Source organism: Amphiura filiformis, chromosome 7 (assembly GCF_039555335.1).
Source record: "Amphiura filiformis chromosome 7, Afil_fr2py, whole genome shotgun sequence".
In the NCBI taxonomy this organism is placed as follows: Eukaryota; Metazoa; Echinodermata; class Ophiuroidea; order Amphilepidida; family Amphiuridae; genus Amphiura; species Amphiura filiformis.
In genome coordinates this window covers 43585203-43604293 of record NC_092634.1, presented here as the reverse complement: position 1 = coordinate 43604293, position 19091 = coordinate 43585203, and the positions used below count along the sequence as shown (strand labels likewise).

Sequence of the window (19091 nt, the reverse complement as noted above, 5' to 3'; positions counted from 1 at the left end):
CTGGAGACTGTGTCTCTGCCTCCGGTGATATAGAGCCACCGTTAGTAACCCGTTGTTGCGAATGTTGAGTCGTAACATCAGGTACTTCAACTTGAGGATTTGCAGTAGTAATAAGCTTTTTCATTGTAGCCGTTGGCGTTGTAGGTCGCAAACACATTGGATTTCCACCAGGAGAATATGTTATTTGAATATTTGCCTCATCAGATGTCAGTTCAGTGTAACTTGAAGGTACTCCATCCGCAATAAGACATCTATAAACACCGCAATGTGTAGCGACAACTTCCAGTATAGTGAGTGTATAAAAGGTTGTTAATTCAAATACAGATTCCCGTACAGTAATCTGAGAGTTCATAAACAAGGTTTGTATAGTATTGTCCCAACTGATAAGTTCACCATCTTTGGTCCATGCTAATGAACGATTTACAGCAGGTTGAAAACTATTTATTCCGCACTGTAACTGATAGTTTGTTGTGCCTAGATTTGGTGATAAATCCACGGTTTGAATCTCCAATGCATTTTGAGAATATATCAATGTGACTTTGAACCACAAAGTCAAAAACACTGTTGCTCTTGATATGTATCCCGTAGTAACAAATTCCATTCTGCTCCAAATTACAGTTCTGATACAAGCTGTTGTAGAACTTCACTTCTTTGCAATTGAGTGACACCGTTCCCTAAATATTATCATTTCAATGATGCACAGAGCAGGGAAAATCCGGGTAGATATGTTTGGTAAAGTAAAGTGAAACTGTCACGCATTACAGTATTAAATAGACTACATGTACAGACCAAATCAGTTCCTTTGACACCCAAACCATTTCAACTTCTTATAGAATACGAATCAGTATGACAGGTGTTCTTGAAGGAAGTCCAATCATAAAAACAAACACAGGATGATTCAGGACTCCATTATGATATTCGCCCCACATCTGACGTATCCTTTATTTTGAGTGTGACGTATATCAAACCTGTTGAACCAACCAGAATTTGTCATGGTTGCAGATCCTTTCACTCGCACTACTGACCCATGACTTTGACAGAAAGATACCATATTTGGTACTGACGACACCGAATCACAAATCATGGAATAAACCAAGAATTAAATAGAATACAACACAATACAATACAATACAATACAATACAATACAATACAATACAATACAATACAATACAATACAATACAATACAATACAATATCATTTAATACAATCGTAACAATACAAAACAATTATCCCAATTTCTTGATATTCATATTTTAAATCGAAAAAAGTAATAATATAGACCTTGGTGGGGTAGTACTTTAATCTTTTCAGATAGTGGTTCTTGATCACGTCTAATGACACAGCCGCTTCCATAGGTGCGGGATTCAGCTCAGCGACCTTAATTTGGTTGTTTTGTTCCAAGTTTGTTGTTGCTTGCCAAATGCATAGAATTAAAAACAATAATATAATAAATAAGACCCAACTTTTTGTTTAAAATATGTACTAGTGTACATTTTTATATATTATGATATAATATATGTAAAGAAATTAACCTAAAAACATCCCTACTTGTGTGCTCAATAGTTCCTGATATTATTTTATTCAACAAAATATTATTGTAATTTTTGATACTGATGATTATAAAAAAAATACTGTTGCTTGGTTGGCTACAATTTTAACTGCATAATTAGGTAATGCATTACATGATCCACCCAGTACTTAACGTTAATTATAGGACGAGATACACGTATCTTTGCTATACATAACGAGGACTAACCCGATAGTGGGTTGTTGATCTGAATGGTTTATTATACATTAAGGAATATATAGCTCAAACAAAAGGCTTTTAAAAAGATTTTAAAAGGGTCTGTCTTTGGAGATGGTACGCATAGCTCTGAAAATTTTGATTTTTTTTAGGGCATTTCCATTTGGTTTTAGGCATCAGATAAAATGTTGGTGTTTATTTGTACTTTCAAAAACCAATCGTGTTCTGCTTAGGATTCTTTCTCCATTTTCTTCTGATACAATTGTTTTAATGTTTTGTTGACTCAACGCTGTTGATACGTCATCAGTTACGTATTCCAATGATTCAAGACACAATCCAAATGGACTCACTGAGAGTTTATACTCGCAAGGAACTACACAATTTGATGGTCCGCCAGGTATTCAAGGATACGGTTATCCGGATTCTGAGTTGAGACTATGTATATAATTATAATAAATGCGTTTGAAAGACTGTTGAAATAATTTAAAATAAATTCAACTTTACAATGTTTTATTATCCAGTATATTCATGAAAATATTCACACATCTCACTGGAACATATTTTCTCAATTTTTAATCGTTCATGTATATAGGAGTGACGCAATCCGCATCGATAACATGGTTAAATCGCTAAAGATACTTAGACTGACATGATTAGAGTACTACTCGTATACCAGAATATTAAAGATATAACGTATAATGAACGACAACAAAATGCACAAAAAGAAGATTGGGTCGTTAGTACAATAAATTACGAGTTCCATCACATACAAAAACCGACAAATACCATTATTTTGAAACTGTAGGAGTTAAGGCCACCAACAATGTGGACTAGCTTTAAATTGACACCATACTTGAGCAATTCCAAGGTTGTGAAACAATGATCAAAGGTAGCACATAGTTTCGTATTATTATTTTTTTTTGTATTTGATCAGTTATTTGCCTATACCTTATAATTTAGAAACATCGATTATGGCGACACGACGTAGTGTTGATTTTCATTGTTTAAATCAATCTATTATTGAAAAATACTTTGATGTTTTGCAAAAGTTCACTCTACAAATCATATACTTTAAAAACGTGCTTGATTTATTGTTGTTAATGAGTTATTTACGTTTTACAAAGGTGTTGTTGTTTTAGCCCTCTTTACAACATAGCTCAAGAACCACAGGACCTACAACAGTATAACTTTGATATTTGTATTCGTCTACACGCTCGCTATGAAATAATCAATTCAATTTTTGCCAAAGCTCACTACCATTCGCAAGATGCAGTGAACTACCGAATCGCAACAGTTTAAAATAGTTGCTAATCTTAACTCGATTGTTAGATCTAATACTCTACTTTTCAGTATTTTGTCAACCTCAATTATTTGTCCTGCTCTCAATTGAAATATGCATTGAGTTATATTTCTGTATTCGATTGCATCACATCCTCGTACAGAGCAATTTTTATATAACGTTGTGTAAATAATATAAAACCTCAAAATAATTAAGTGAATTTTACCAAGTGTACAATTTCAATTAATTTGATTAAAATTTTACAAATTTTAGCAATTCTGAGGTAAATTTTACTTAATTATTATGAGTTTCTATACTTTAATACATTACGTTATGTAAAAATGTATCTGTATGTAACCAACCAAAAGAAAGAATTTACCTGTAAAACACAAACAAATCGGCCTGGGCCAAACGCCACAAAAGGGTGTTTCGCACTTTCTCTGACTAATGGACTAACCAGCCAAACATTTTGATGTTTCAATCAGAATCAGGGGAATCAGAAATTTACAGAAAACACAAACTGGTAATTTAAAAAAGGTCCATTGACTTTTCTTTGGAAGACTATTCAGGAACATGATTCCATTGTTCAATCATTGCACAGTCAGCATAATAGCACGTCATCAAATACGATGTGCGATATTTTCTTGTTTCCATGTAGCGTTACCTGGAACAAACGTACTGAATATTCGCGATATTGTTGCAGCTATAACAGCATGTCAAAATTCGATATAAATAGGAAACCAAATGGGTATTCGCGTTTGTAGTTGATGGCAATTATTACACTCGAACTTACTGAATATTCGTACAGAGATGTCCAAAAAGATACACAGACACACATATTTCGTATAAAAACTACATTTATACATAATTATAGATTTCAGTATTCCAGGCAGCTGTGTAAGGTATTGTATTGAGCCAGGTATATCAACTTGGTATGGAATCAACAAAACGTTAAAAGAGGAAGTTATGAAATCAAAATAATCCATAGAAAACCAGAGTATAGCAAATATAGGACACAGACATTAAAACCCAGCAAACACAACAACGTTTTAAAAACGTTTTAAACAAGTTATGTTTTGGGTTTTGGTTTAGGTAAAAACATTTTAAACATTGAATGTCGGGTTATATAAAGGTCATAAAAACGTTTTAAAACATTTTGCATGAAAACACACTACAACACTATTTTAGAAACGTTTTCAAACATTTTTTGCCAAATATTTTGTCAACACTTAAAATAACATTATGTTAAAATATTTGCAGTAGGTTATCAAAAATGTTTTTTAATATTATGAAGACGTTTTATGCCCTTTATATGCCCTTTATATAACCCGACATTTAAACGCTTTCTGACAACCTTTTATAACCTTTTATGAATGATGTAGAGACGTTTTGTATTTGCTGGGAAGGGACAATAAACAGTCCCAATTCTAGAAAACTATCGAGCTAATTTTAATAAATGTATTTTTCTGGAATCGGGAATAGACATTTTCGGTCAGTTATTATGTAAGATCATAGCCAAAATCTGCATAATAATTAACATTATAAAATGGTGTGATTTTGAATATTTCACTTACTATATATCACTATATCAATGTTTTTAAAACAAATAAGACATGTGAAGAAACTGCAGTTTAAAATACGTTTGTGCAAAACTCAGGATGTCAAATTCTAAACATGGTGAATTGAAAAGACTTTTTACAAGAATTTAGAAAAAAATATGGTCAATATTTCGTGTTTATACTTTTTTTTCTGATATGCACAATAAGGTTAGTTTTTTGGCCCTGTACTTGACTTATTCTTGCTTATTATTCTGTGTAATTCAGAATGTTCAAATTCTGAGCATGCTGCTGAAAGAAAAAGAAAAAACTTTTTCAAGAATTTACCAAAAATAGAGTTGGTATTCTTTCGTCGGTGTTTATACACGATTTTTTTTTTATTTGCAGAATAATGTCAGTTTTTGAAACTGTACATGTCATATTTCTGATTGGTACCTATACAAACGTAGATATGTCTGGAAACTTGATTCCAGAAAGGGTAAAATTTTAATATATAACTTTAATTTAATTCTTGCTTTTTATTTTGTGCGATATTTTCTTGTTTGCCCCGAGGAATGGTGATGTATTTGGAAAGTCAATTGTCCGTCATATTAACATTATATTACCTTTTATAATTTTCTGGAAACTTTGCACAAAATGCTGGTTATTAATTACTTTCATACAATATGTACAAGTTTAGGAAAGGTAATCCTTTTTGGCAATATCAAGAAAAGTTCAAATGATTAATAATAATATTCCCTTTCGTGTTTGTCTCGTGGCAATGACAAATGTCAGAATGTACTTGTTTGGTGTATGAGTTCATGAGTTGTGGTCAATATGTATTGAAAATGGACCTTTGACCCCATGGATTATTTTAATGCCATTTCTTAATTATCACATAAAGACTGAACCATTGTCTCTCAAACAACACATAATTTATACCACATACTTGATTACGTAAACATCATTAGCATAAAATCAATAGGCTACAGACACTCCTAATAAAAAAAAGGCAGGCCTTTTAAATTGTGGTGAAGCCACGTGTTTAAAAACCAGAGAAAAGAGAACCTACATGGCACATATCGTGAAATATGTATAGTTTTGGGGTATTTAGAAACATAAGGTCGATCCCTGCGATGCATTTGGCAAAACCAGTGACATACCTGGGTGAAAACAGGACGTCTTTGACGTGTAGAGCAGTGGGGTCGTCGCGGGGATGTTGGCGGGGGGGGTTAACGTCCAAGTCTTTCGACAAACAGAAATATACAGATTAGACGATGTCTGTGTAAACGACCAAATCTGTTAAATGGTTATATGCATGTAGTCTCATGTTTCTGATGATAACGTAAAACCTCTATAGTTAACATATGTGCTTACTATCGAGCGCATTTTAAAACATGAAATTGTACCAAAGTCCGGCCCTTAACCAACTGAGCTGATGGGGTTGAGACACACATATACAGGTTTTCTTGTTCGTGTGTGTATCGATGATTTGCTCAAAGTCCTTCGCACTTTTGTGAATGGGGCTCTTCATGGTTGCATGTTTTAAAAGCGCGTGATAGTAAAGCACAGATGCTAACTATCGAGTTTTTACCATATCGAAATCTCATTTTTTTGGAGTAATTGGAAGGGTGAGTGGCGAGTGCCCCATTAATTATAATATACTGTAAAATACTAGTTTAGAGTTGTTACATGATATGCAGTGCTGTTGTTCCTTATAAATTTCCATCAAATCTGGCTTGTCTCAATTAAAGGAGTATTTCGTGATCCTAGCATCCTCTATTTATGTCATTTTTCATTAGATATCCACGAAAAAACCTATTCCCAAAATTTCAGTTGATTCCGATTTTGCGTTCGCGAGTTATGCATGATTATGTGTATTACACTGCTCCATAGACAATGCGTTGTAATTTCGTTCTGGTGGACCAGAACGAAATTCAAATTTCACGATATCTTTGCAAAACGAATTAATCTGCAAGAAATATTTTGTACATAAACATTATGTAGCCAAAGGTTTCGAGTGATATAAAAATCTCAACTTTTTTGAGAAAAGTGGGGGATGAGGCTGTGGATCACGAAATGCCCTTTAACCCAACATTATTATTCCATATTATTATAACGATATTGATGTTTTTTAAAGTGCATTCAGGGAACTTGCATGGTTTTACATCATTTTCATGAACATAGCAGTCAATACACAATTATAAAAGCGAACGAAAGCTGTCTTATTATACAATTACATAAACTACTCACCAATTCCAGAAAAATACAGCACCGCTGTTGTTTGTTTGTGTTTTTTTTTGGGGGGGTAAAAATTTTATCAAGTTCTGCCAGTTGAATCATAGCTCAGTCTTAATCATTCATTTAGTACAAACTGGAGAGAAAAGAAACAGTTCAATATTTCACTGATTTTTTTTGCAAAAAGTCAATAACATGCCTTTTCGGCAAATGAGTGACAAAAATCAAAGACTTTGAACAAGTCTAAGCATTCAATATCTTGAGTGTATGCCAAAAGTTTGCTCTAATTTTCACTTTTTGTGTGTGTCAGTCTAATTAATAATTGGTTATAATATGTCTTTTCAAAAAAAATAGAATGCATAATTTGAACTTAGACATCGTACACGTCTTTAGACTTGATTGTCATAACATGTAAAATTGCCTTAAAATGTATGTTTTTGACCCGTTATTCATAAATGTGGCCAATAAATAGCGAGATTTAACTTTTATTGCCAGTTAATACAAAATGAATAATTAGGATTGAGCTATGTTTTATATGGCAGAACTTGATATTATTTTTATAATAAAACAATCAGTGATGTGTTTTTCTGGAATATGGAGTAAATCCTGTTTAGTTCAGTAAATAAAATACAAACAAAAATAAACATTTCTGACGGTACATTTCTTTCAGAGACACCTTGTATACAATACATTACAATATTTATTATATGAATTAATAAAATACTAAAAGTACTGCATATCACTATGCTCTCCTGGCTGATATATTTGATTTTGAACCATTCCTTCATCATACCCAAATGCTGTATTTACATATGGTATACTAGATTGTCTCTTGCGATTAATATCATGATTAATTTGAATGTCAGGTACATTCTGTGCATTTGGGTTATACACTACATTCTGTACTTTGTTAATTCTATCCCGATGGGGCAAAGCGTATGTAGGCATATCTGGTTCTTGTTCCTTTGGGTGTTGATATTCCTGCGGTACTGAATCGTACATTCTTTTGACAAAAGTTCCCGATTCGTTCATCTCAGAATCTGGATAGTCGTACCCTTGAGTACCTGGCGGTGCCGGATCAAACCTGGGCGGACCACCACCAAAGTCAGTAGGTCCTTGAGAGTATAAGAAACGCTCATCGCCGAGTCCGTTTCTTGAATCATCTGTGAAAGCAGCAGATGACATATCGTCTTTCATGGGGTCCTCTGGTTGGTTCAGGTATTCCATTGCATAAGCAAGAGAAGGAGACATTGTAGATCCGCTGACGGTGGAAAGGCCATCTGGGATCTTTAACAAATGAGGAGCAAGATCTTCGTCGTAACCTCTATTCTCGTGAGGTCGTCGCGGTGGTGGATCATCAGGGGCATCTGTGTTACGGTAGATGACACGCGATTTACGCGTCATGGCACCATCTGCGCGCGCTTCCCATGAAGCTTCGCTATCAGAAAAACTATCTTTATCATCAGCAATGACGACTGGCTTTGGTCTTCTGCTGTAACAACAGATACATGCAATTATGATGACAATTATTAGAATAAATACGAGACCGCCGACTGCAGCAATAGCAATAATGATAATGTTGGCAGGCTCATTAGGGCCAAACGTAACGTCACCTTCTGTCTTTGTAGTAAGTATGTCTGGAGAAGATGCAGGGGTTTGTGTCTTCGTTGTTACAGAATTGACATCAGTAACAGGTGGTTGTGTCTTTGGAGTCGTTGCGCCAGGTACAACTACTGGTGGGTTTGTTCTTCTTTGAGTTACCTTTGCTGTGGTTGGTTGTTTCGTTGTAGCAGCCTTTGTAGTAGGTTGTGGAGCCAATGGAATGACATTAAGAGTTGCCCTGCCTTCAACATCAACACCTCCTAAGGTGGCTTTGCATACCACGACCTTCCCATTATCAGTTAGTTGTTGAACATTCACGAGTGTGAATGTCTGCCCTCCAGATATAGGGCTTGTGGTATAACGAGTTTCCTGTGTTGCTGGTTCTGTGTACCAATCCCATTGGATGGTACCAGAAGTAGACAATGTACAAGTGAACATGGCATCTTCTCCAACAGATTTGTTCAGAATGGATGGTGTTATCAGTGGAATACCAGACACTACCTCTAGTGGGCCGATTGTACAATCCTCTGTCATGCCAGCGTATTGTCCAGTTCCAGTAATTGTACATGTAAATGTTAATCCATCATCAGCCAATGTGACAGCCTGGGTGTATTGGTAGTCAATCCGTTTTAAATTATTAACTATCTGACTCGATGATGATAGAACAGTATTAGTAGTTCCTTCCTGCAAAAATATGTTCACTTCATCAGGATAACCTGGTAGTGATGTACAAGAAAGAAGTAACGGACTTCCTTCAACGACTATGGTACCAGCAGTAGGTGAACACATTGGATTTCCTTCAGGAGGGAAATATGGTATTATGACATTCACCTGAGCAGAGGCTACTTCGGTGTAACTTGTAGGTTGTCCATCAGCTACAAGACATTTATAAACACCACCATGTGTTTCACCCACTTGAGATATAGTAAGAGTATAAAAAGTTGTTGATCCCAACACTTGTTCCCGTACATTAAACTCACTAGTAAACATAGATTGAATGTCATTATTCCAACTGATAAGTTGACCATTTTTTGTCCATAGCAATGCGCGATCCACAGCAGGTTGGAAATTATCAATATTACACTGCAGCTGATAGTCATTTGTTCCTATATTTGGTGTTAAATCCGGTGGTGTAATGTAAACTGTATTCTGTGAATCCACCAATGTTATCTTTAACCACACTAAAGTCAATATCATTACCACTCTCAATAAGTTGTCCAAACGCGTAAAATACTCCATGGCTTCAGAAATATATGTTTTGCATTATTTTAAACTGCACTGATTTTGCCGTTGTAATAGTCGATGGTGATTTCAAAGAAACTGAAGCAAAATTAGGACATATCCGGTAGGAATGTTTCAAATCACAAGTACTGGTGCGTCACAAGCTATAGCGATACTCGTGGATAGTAAATCACACAGATTCTCTGGAATTGGCGCGAGTTGTAGAAAGTTCTTTATCACTCACTCAATAAATTAGTGTTCTTCCAGCATGGTAAACTATATCAAAGCATATTACATGTAAAGCCATACACCAATTCAAAATAGAATATTAATCCCGATGATATAGGACACCATTAGCGCCATATTGTTCTTTCCAATTTCGTGACGTATACACCTAACATGTTGAGCGTACCTGACATTGTAAATCCTATTCATTCATATTACTGACCCATGAACTTGGGCACAAAAATGCCTCATTTGGTTATATCGACCTCGCCCAAGACAATAGAACTGCTGAAGCAGAATGGAATCAGACCTTTCCAAATATCAAGATATATATAGTATTAAGAAAATCAAATTAAAAGGCAAACCTTGATGGGGTACTTTACATTTTCTGAACGGTGGTTCTTGCATTAATTCGATGGCAACACGGAAATGGAGTTTGTAGTATTTTCCCGCGACCAAAATGATCGCCCATTTTAACCTTCTACATGCAGAAATACTTTCAATATATCAGTAATGTCAATTTAATAAATAAATAATAATTGAGTACTTATGGCCTTTTTTTTTCTTCAAAATACGATTGGGAAATTAAATGAGTTTCAACATCTTCACTCTCCAAAGGTTCTAGAGGTTATACTTTACTGTGTAATTTGTTGTGTTTGCTATATAGCTTACCAGTTTATTGTTAACTGCATACAATACAAAGCATTGCTTAAAAAGCATTATTTCAGTACGGAGATAATTGGTATAATGCGATTCTTAATTACTCCATTAGCCACAAACTTGCATAAATAGGTGATTTATAGCATGCATTTACCTGGCCTGTGGAATGGTAGACGCAATTTTCTATACATCGAATGAAGTCGCAAATTGTGTCTTGTCCTGCTTGTATTGTGGTCCCGGATTGTGGTGTTAGTTATTTTAGATAAAATGAAGTTGGTATTTTTCATCATTTTTTAGCTAACATTACACAGTTTGGAAGGTATTGTTAAAATAAGTTGTTTATATGGAGTTAAAGTACAAAACATTTAAAATGAGATTTCATGGCATTATTTTGCACCAATGCAAAGGGTTTAAGTAAGGATTACTATGCCAAGAAATATGTCCAAGATTAGGAGGAAACACAGGACGTTCAGAATTTAATCTCAGTTTTAGCTTATAAAGCTTGAAAGAGAGCAGAAGAGTTACTTATTGACACCTCAACTTTATTACAGTTTCGTATGTGTTTTTAATGTTTTTGTCTAATAATATCTACAAATATGCAATTACAATTGTGACTAAGAGTAGACTTCAATTCGGGTAATAAGAAATTAAGTTAGCAGCATTGAATTTTCAGAGCATTTACGAAGGCGGTCGGAAAATAAAAGAAACAGGATATCGATAGCAACAATATGAGAAAATGCGGATCTAACTAACAATAGCGAACAATTACAGGATCAGGATCTTAAATTTTATTCCGTAAAATATTTTAGAGTATTATCAGCTACTATTTTGCAGGATTCAAAGGATCCATGTCACAGGGGAAAATTTCCCAAAATTGTCCAAAATTGTCAAAATAGACCAAAGTTGCACAAAGTTACATTAAGTTGCCTAAACATTATTCCAATTTGCGCAAAGTTGCGCAAAGTTGCCTACACATTTGCAAAGTTACGCAAAGTTGCCCAAAACGTTCATTAAGTTGCATAAAATTGCGCAAAGTTACTCGAGGTTATGCAAAGTTGAACAAAATTGCAAAAAGTTTAGCAAAGTCGCTTGACAACTTTAGGCAATTTAGCACAAGTTTTTGAAATGTTTGTCAATTTTGACAATTTTTGACAACTTTGACCGAATTTCCCCTGACATGGGGTCTATTCAAGATGGCGTTTTGTGTCAAACTTTAGAATCAGGGTTATAGGTAATATAATCTTATATTGGTTATATGACTTTCCCTTGATATTTCCCTTGAATCTTTACTTTTTGTTATTATTTACCTCCAAAGTGTTCTAACATTGTTCAAAGGAATTGTTAATTTACGCACAGAATACACTGATTAAAATAACGAAAATATGTATATCAAAATAAATATTTAAAACATGTGTCATTAATTTACATCTGGTTAAATAATTATTAACTATAATTAAACATTTATCCCATTTCAATAACTAGTTGAAGGTATTAATTTTCTTTAAAATCCCGCAGGACCTGACGGGATCAGTGCATGGCATTTATTGTGTGTTTGTGAGGTCATGAAGTTTCAAACAAAAGGCATTCATTGTCATTGTTTCCTCGTCGAGTCAAGGCAACATTTTGTCATTTTTACGTGTACAATACGCAACAGACCAGACAAGGCCTTTCAATTATCGTGAAAAATACAACATACATGTGTATTTTTTTTGTTCGATTTTGTTGATTATTAAACAATAATATACGATTTATGTCCAAGTGTTGTATTGTTATTATTTGTATTATTTTAAAAAATGATAAAATAATATTAGTAATAACTGTTTATAATAATAATAATAATAACACTAATAATAATAATAATAATAATAATAATAATAATAATAATAATAATAATAATAATAATAATAATAATAATAATAATAACAATAACACTAATAATAATAATAATAATAATAATAATAATAATAATAATAATAATAATAATAATAATAATAACACTAATAATAATAATAATAATAATAATAATAATAATAATAATAATAATAATAATAATAATAATAATAATTTATACAAATTTGATGCTTTCCTGCAATTTGACTGTATTCGATGATCTTTTTTTATATAAAAAAAAATAGCATTGATTAGGTCAAATAAAATAAAATAAAAACGTTTGGCGTCCACGTCCCATATTTTTTTTCCAATTTCCATATTAAAATTAACGTTGTTAAAAAATTATTTTAATTTAAAAATGTTACAAAAAGGTGAGGACCGGAAAGAAATTTTTAATTTGTGGCCTTAGTGGCCTTAGTGTAAAAGTTAGAACAATCATGTGCTACATTTATACATTACAAATGGGAACCGAGGGAGAACAGTGCCAGTGCATTGATTGGTCACCCCAGGTTTAATAAGAAATAAATAAAATAAATAAAAAAATATTCAAAAATCCGGTTTGAATTGAAAAATAAACGAAATAAAAAGATAGCTTATTATGTGTTTAAAGTAAATAAATATAAAAATGGATATAAGTTCAACAGGGTCGTTGTTAATGTTGCCCTTTATTTTGTTTCGATTTGTTTAGGTGACGTGATTTGACGGTTAATGTATTCAGTTGTAGTGTTTCAGTAGCACAACTACGTCAACGTCACAGGTCATTAGGTTTGATAATGACATCGTTTAAAATGAAAACGCCCAAAAGAGAATGTTGTAATTCTATTCAGTGAAAAAGTATGTTCAAGATAAATTGCATGAGTTTTAGATAAAATTAAAGAATGTATTACAAAAATGCAATTAGTAGTAGTGAGCATGATTGAGACGGGTGCAAATATTTTAGATTTATCCATTTTACTTTGTGGCCTAATACTTTGTGGTCATCGCATCATAATCTAATTTGCGAAACTTATTACATAAAGAATTTCTGTTAACGATGACATTCTGACATGGAATACCTGAAGACTACTGCAGATGGAATTTGAAAAGCATAATTTATCTAACTATCTCGGTGAAAGATGTGCGTATAAAATGTATGCATTCTGTTAAATTTTATGAAAAGTAATTTCAAACAGTATATTGAATATATCTGTATGTGTCCGCTTAATCTTTTGTTTGGCAATTTTTGTTAGCAAGAACAATTGCCCAGGATAAGTATAGTGCAATTCAGCACAAAGTGCAACAATTTGTTTCTATGGCAACACTCTTTCCCACTCATGGTATATTTTATGAAAATTAATACGATCCCACAATCCTTTGCAAAATTGTACTAGTATAGCCTAAACCTTTATCACACAATGCACTGTAAAAAACAACGGATAACACTTAATAAACACTAAAACGTGTTTATATTTATATTCTAGGCGTTGCATACGATTAACACTATAACACGTTTATAGAAGGATTTACTAATGGATTATAACACTATAACATGTATTTATCGGTGATATAAACGTCACGGTGTTGGAGTGTTTATATTTTTTTTATCACAAAACATCTATAAACCTGTTAGGATGTTTATCGTATGCAACGCCTCTTATACTTTTATGTGTAAAATATAAAAATAAACATGTTATAGTGTTTATTAAATGTTATCAGTTGTTATTTCCACAGTGTGTTTATGTTTTATTAATACGAAATAGTAAATCTTACATTTATTTATAAAAATGTAATTTCGTCACCAACTATATGATTAAGTTTCTTTCCTCATGATCCATTTATTTGAAAGTGTGTTTGAACGTTCATTGTTACAGACCCTCTATGAAGAGAGTCTATCTCTGTGATCACAGCTACCTTTATCCAATGTTATTTTTTTGCATCATGGGAACACGTTTTTTCGTCATATTTTCACTGACCTGTAAGTACTTAACAATACAATAAATGAATTGCTTTATTCCCTTAGGTTTCTATGTCTTTAAGTTTTGATTGTTGGCTAAGTTCAAATAATAATAATTTAGAGTCAATACCATGCACTGCATGTTTACACGTCGTTTGCGTCATGAATGTATAATCGTATGAAATATACATCATGGCACGATTGCTAGATATTACTGCTTTTTAGCTCTTTTTAAGTATAAAAGAAAGAAATGTTTGCATAAATGTTACAGTGTTGGCGCTCCAACACGCTGTCATCAAACAATATAATATAAATTGATACGTAACGTGTAATGACTATGTAGTTATGACTGGGACAAATTATTAAGATATTGATACTGAGATATATCGGTCCCATTTTATTTATAGGGGATAGCATGGGGATTCGCGCCTCCATAGACATGGCAATTTGTCAGTGTCAGGTCTCAGGAGGGTGGAGGAATGAACGATCTCGAAATTAAGTAGGGTCTATACACCCGCCTATACATAGAACTACAAAGCTCGGTCTAAGAGAAAGTTAAAAAATTGAAATTTCTTGGTATAATTTACATGAATTTACATGAATTTACATGAATTTACATGTTTTACTTATAACATGAACATTGAGAAAATACATTTAACAATATTATTTTACCAAAATATACCTGTGTCACCTTAATTATATCAGGATCCATCCTTTGTCTTCATGTTTACTTTGATCTTCGAACAGTTACTAATTGACATATTAGTAATGTTCTGGAAAGCGCACATTATATTGCAGCATTGTTATCAAAATATTTACGCCCACTAATATCTCAAGAACTATAATAATTGTTATTGTATATTAACATAATTAATATTTTGGAACTATAACTATATTATTAAGTTCTGCCATACTGGCGTTTTGATATTCGAATGGTAATTATTATTAAAAACGACTTGAATAATACACAGGTACCGCAGTTTAATTGGCTATTCCAGTCGCAATCCGCGCCCCCCGATGGAAGACATGACCTATAATCTCCCACACAGGGAGTGTGAATCTTAAATGGAGGATACCTGCATGAGCGACTCTAATTAGAGAATAAACGATAGGAATTTTTATTTTGCCTATCCTCTACCGTGTGATAGACGACAGGCAGGTCCAATATTTTGAGTAGTGGATGCCGGCGCACACTACGATAAAAATATTGGACCTGCCTGTCGTCTATCATAGGTAGAGGATAGGCAAAATAAAAATTCCTATCGTTTATTCTCATTCTTAGTCAGTTAAATATTATTTTAATAACTGTAAACAATTTTTTAAAGCACAAACTAAGTTACCGTCATAAAAACTTCCCTCATTATAAAATGAACGAAACTTGTTTACAACTTCACGTATTATGTTGCGCGTACTGCTAGCGCGTCGCGTATTCCGCACTAGTCTACGCATTACAGCGCAATACATACGCGCACCTCTACAAGCGTGTAAGGCATTATCAAGACGCATGATGACGTGGGGTCGTCTACGGCCTGATAAACGGCACCCGAAATCTTGCGATTGTCCAATCAAAAATGTGTCTACGAACTAGACCACTCCCACTGACTAAGAATTGAAATTGAATTCATGTCTGCCATAGTGGTTGTACGGATTTCAACTGGAATAACATAATGAAGGATCTTCATCTTCAAAAGAGAATAATGATTCAGGATTCATGGGAGAAATAAAACATGTCAATACAACGCTTTTACCTCCTTATTCTGAGGTTAATAAATCGTTAAGCTGGGCAGTGGCGCAACTAGCGGGGGAGGGGGGAGGTGGAGGGGGCTGGAATTCTAACCTTTAAAAAACCCATTTTTTGCGCGCATTTTTCCCATAAACTTCTTTTGTCGCCAAAAGCTGCTGGAATCACTATACTTCAAGACAATTTTCTGGGGACACATTCCAACAGATCCCAAGACTCCTCAGACCACCCCCCCCCCCGTGTTGCCAAGTGCGTCGAGTGTGTTTAAGCGCTTACAAACCCAAACAGCATGAACGATAGATACCCCCTCATTTATTATGTTTGCCCCCGCCGACCACCCCCCGACCCACGACCCAAATGAAAATGTCTAGTTACGCCACTGAAGCTGGGAAACTTTAACTGGATCTTAGTTCGGTGTGAAAGAATTTTGCACTGAATTGCAAAATTCTTATTTCAGCAGGTATTTTATTTCTGTCCGGTTACCTTGTCATCACAATATAATATAAACAGCGCCAACACTTCAAGTCGGAATAGTCAGTCTGTCAAACATGGCAAAGGGGAAATTGTTTCCGTAAAATCGTTTCTGTAAATATACCGGAAAAAATAAAATGACAGCAACATTGGCTACATCATTATTTGTCTTATTTTTTGAAATTATGACCACCTTTAAGGGTTCGGAAGATCGGATATCAACATTTGTACAGTATTTTTGTGGGACATATGATTATGAGTGTACATCAGACATATCGAATTGCATTCTGAATACGATCCGAGAAATGTCCTTCTGATATCAAGCAATTTTAATTTTTTGAAATTGGCGATAAAAAACACATTTTATGGCAAATTATTAAAAATTCATTTTTGTTTCTTTCTTTTTTTTCCATATCGAACAGTAAAATAATATTTATAAATCTACTGATGTGTATACTTAAAGTGTATGTAGCTGGGAGGAAAAGCCGACGATCATTTGAAAATGTTGACCTTTCGTATTGAAGATTCGCATTTTTTTCGCCAAAAGACCTACATTTTTTGGGTCTTTTGTTTACTTCGAGGACTATTAAATATAAATGTTTAATAATCTGCCATAAAAATTTGTATTATATAGCGAATTTCAAGAATCAGAAGGACATTCTTCGTATTCAGAATGCAATTCGATATGTCTGTTGTGCTCCCAGGCCTATTAGCTTATAATGAAATATAAATTAGCTAGGCCCTACAAAAGGCCCCAGTTACTTTGTTGATTGCTACATGCTGAACCGTATAATTTTGGCAGCCATGGCATAATCAACATTTTTTTTAGATTAACACTATTCATAGGCTATTAGTATTAGTACCGGATGAAATACTACATTTTTTATACTTTGTACTTGCCGTGAGTGTTTTTCTTATCGGCATTTGACAAGAGTTAAACACACATTACACGAGACAATAACGCCCAAATATAACAGTTGCGTTGAATTTTAACCTTCTCTCCGAATTTTATGCGAACCCGCTTTCGTGTGAAGACATTGGACTTCCCTTACATGTACAGTGGCTGCGGGAACCGGCGATACTTTTGCGCGAAGCGCACGATTTTTTTTATAATTTTAGACTTATATTCCAGAATGAAGGTGAATTTTGGTATTTGAAGCACTAGTGCGAGCGATCCCATTTTACAATATTTTTATCCTATTTTCGCCCAAAAGCACGGTGTTATTGGGCTAAAAAGGACAAGGCACTGGTTTGAAAAAAGGACGATGCACAGGTTTGAATTGCCCCTTGGGGTCAAGTGTCACATAATGTTGTATATGTTTTAAAATGTTTTTTTTTAATAGTATAAACTTACTGTACCCAAAACAGCGTGAGTTCATTGGACAACCAGAAATACCGACGCAGTGTTTCGTACTTCATGTTTGTAACATTTGACCACAGGGGGGTCATATTTGCAAACCCTCCCATTTTCACAATTTGGTGCATTACAAGTGTATTTTAGCTAACGAACCCCAATTGTTGACGAAGTTTAGGAAATAACCTCAAACCCAAAGAAATTTGATAATAACAGAACAATATCATTCCTATATTTATACAAAGATTCAGCCTCCATAATTCCGCAATTTTATCAAATTCACTACATTATGAACACCATCATTAGTACATCGTGAAAAATATTCTTTACTTAAAGCCTTAATGTACGATTTCCGTAAAATTTTGATTTTGTTATTCTTTATTCAAAATGTTGAAATAATATTAGTAATAACTGATGAGAAGGGTTGCTGTCCATTTTAGATAACAAGGTAAATTGAAAGAAACCCCACTGGTTATTTTGGCCATTTAACATGCAGTTCTATGTGAGAACATATTATCATAATTTTTATTATGATAATATGTCGAACTTTGCTCTGTTGACCTACAGAGACAACAAATTTGGCCGATTCCATTTAGGTGCAAGTTGGGACATGTGTAAACATTACAAATATGCAAAAAAAATCAGGTTTGAAAAAAATTAACCAATTTCATATTATAAGATCGTACATTATGGCTTTAAGGGCTCTGGTAGCAACGTCTAGTCAGTAGTTTTTCTGGGACATGAGAGCACATCAGACATATCGAATTGCATTCTGAATACGAAGAATGTCCTTCTGAAATTCGCGAGATAATACACTTTATGGCAAATTATTATAAATTGATATTTTGATATTTAACAGTACTTGACGTAAACTTAATAAATCTAAGTAGCTGGGTGAGAAGCCGATGATCAATTGGAAATGTTGACCTTTTGTACTGAAGATATGGATTTTTCCCCAAAACACTGAAGGACATTCCACGTATTCAGAATGCGATTGAGGACACGGTGTCTCAGTGGTTACGGCCTTGGACTGAATAATCTGAGATCTTGCTCGACGTACGTGGGTTCGAATCCCAGTCCCACCACCATGTTGCGCCCTTGGGTAAGGGGCTTTGCCTTGCTTGCCTCACCCACGCAGGTGCAATTGGAGCTGTTAGGGGTAGTCACAGTCGTTGTAATGATTAACTCTGCGCCAT

The 19091-nt window shown here is 34.0% G+C and overlaps 1 protein-coding gene across 1 annotated transcript; it reads right to left on the bottom strand.

Annotated features, from left to right (window-relative positions):
- Window positions 1–7303: 7303 nt before the first annotated feature.
- Window positions 7304–10126, bottom strand: LOC140157196 (uncharacterized). Its single transcript, XM_072180311.1, has one exon. It carries the CDS (start codon window positions 9637–9639, stop codon window positions 7522–7524), a length of 2118 nt encoding a protein of 705 aa, XP_072036412.1. The 5' UTR covers window positions 9640–10126; the 3' UTR covers window positions 7304–7521.
- Window positions 10127–19091: the final 8965 nt, after the last annotated feature.

Coding starts and splice junctions, on each gene's coding strand:
- LOC140157196 (XM_072180311.1), bottom strand. CDS start 9,639: ATGGAGTATTTTACGCGTTTGGACAACTTATTGAGAGTGGTAATGATA.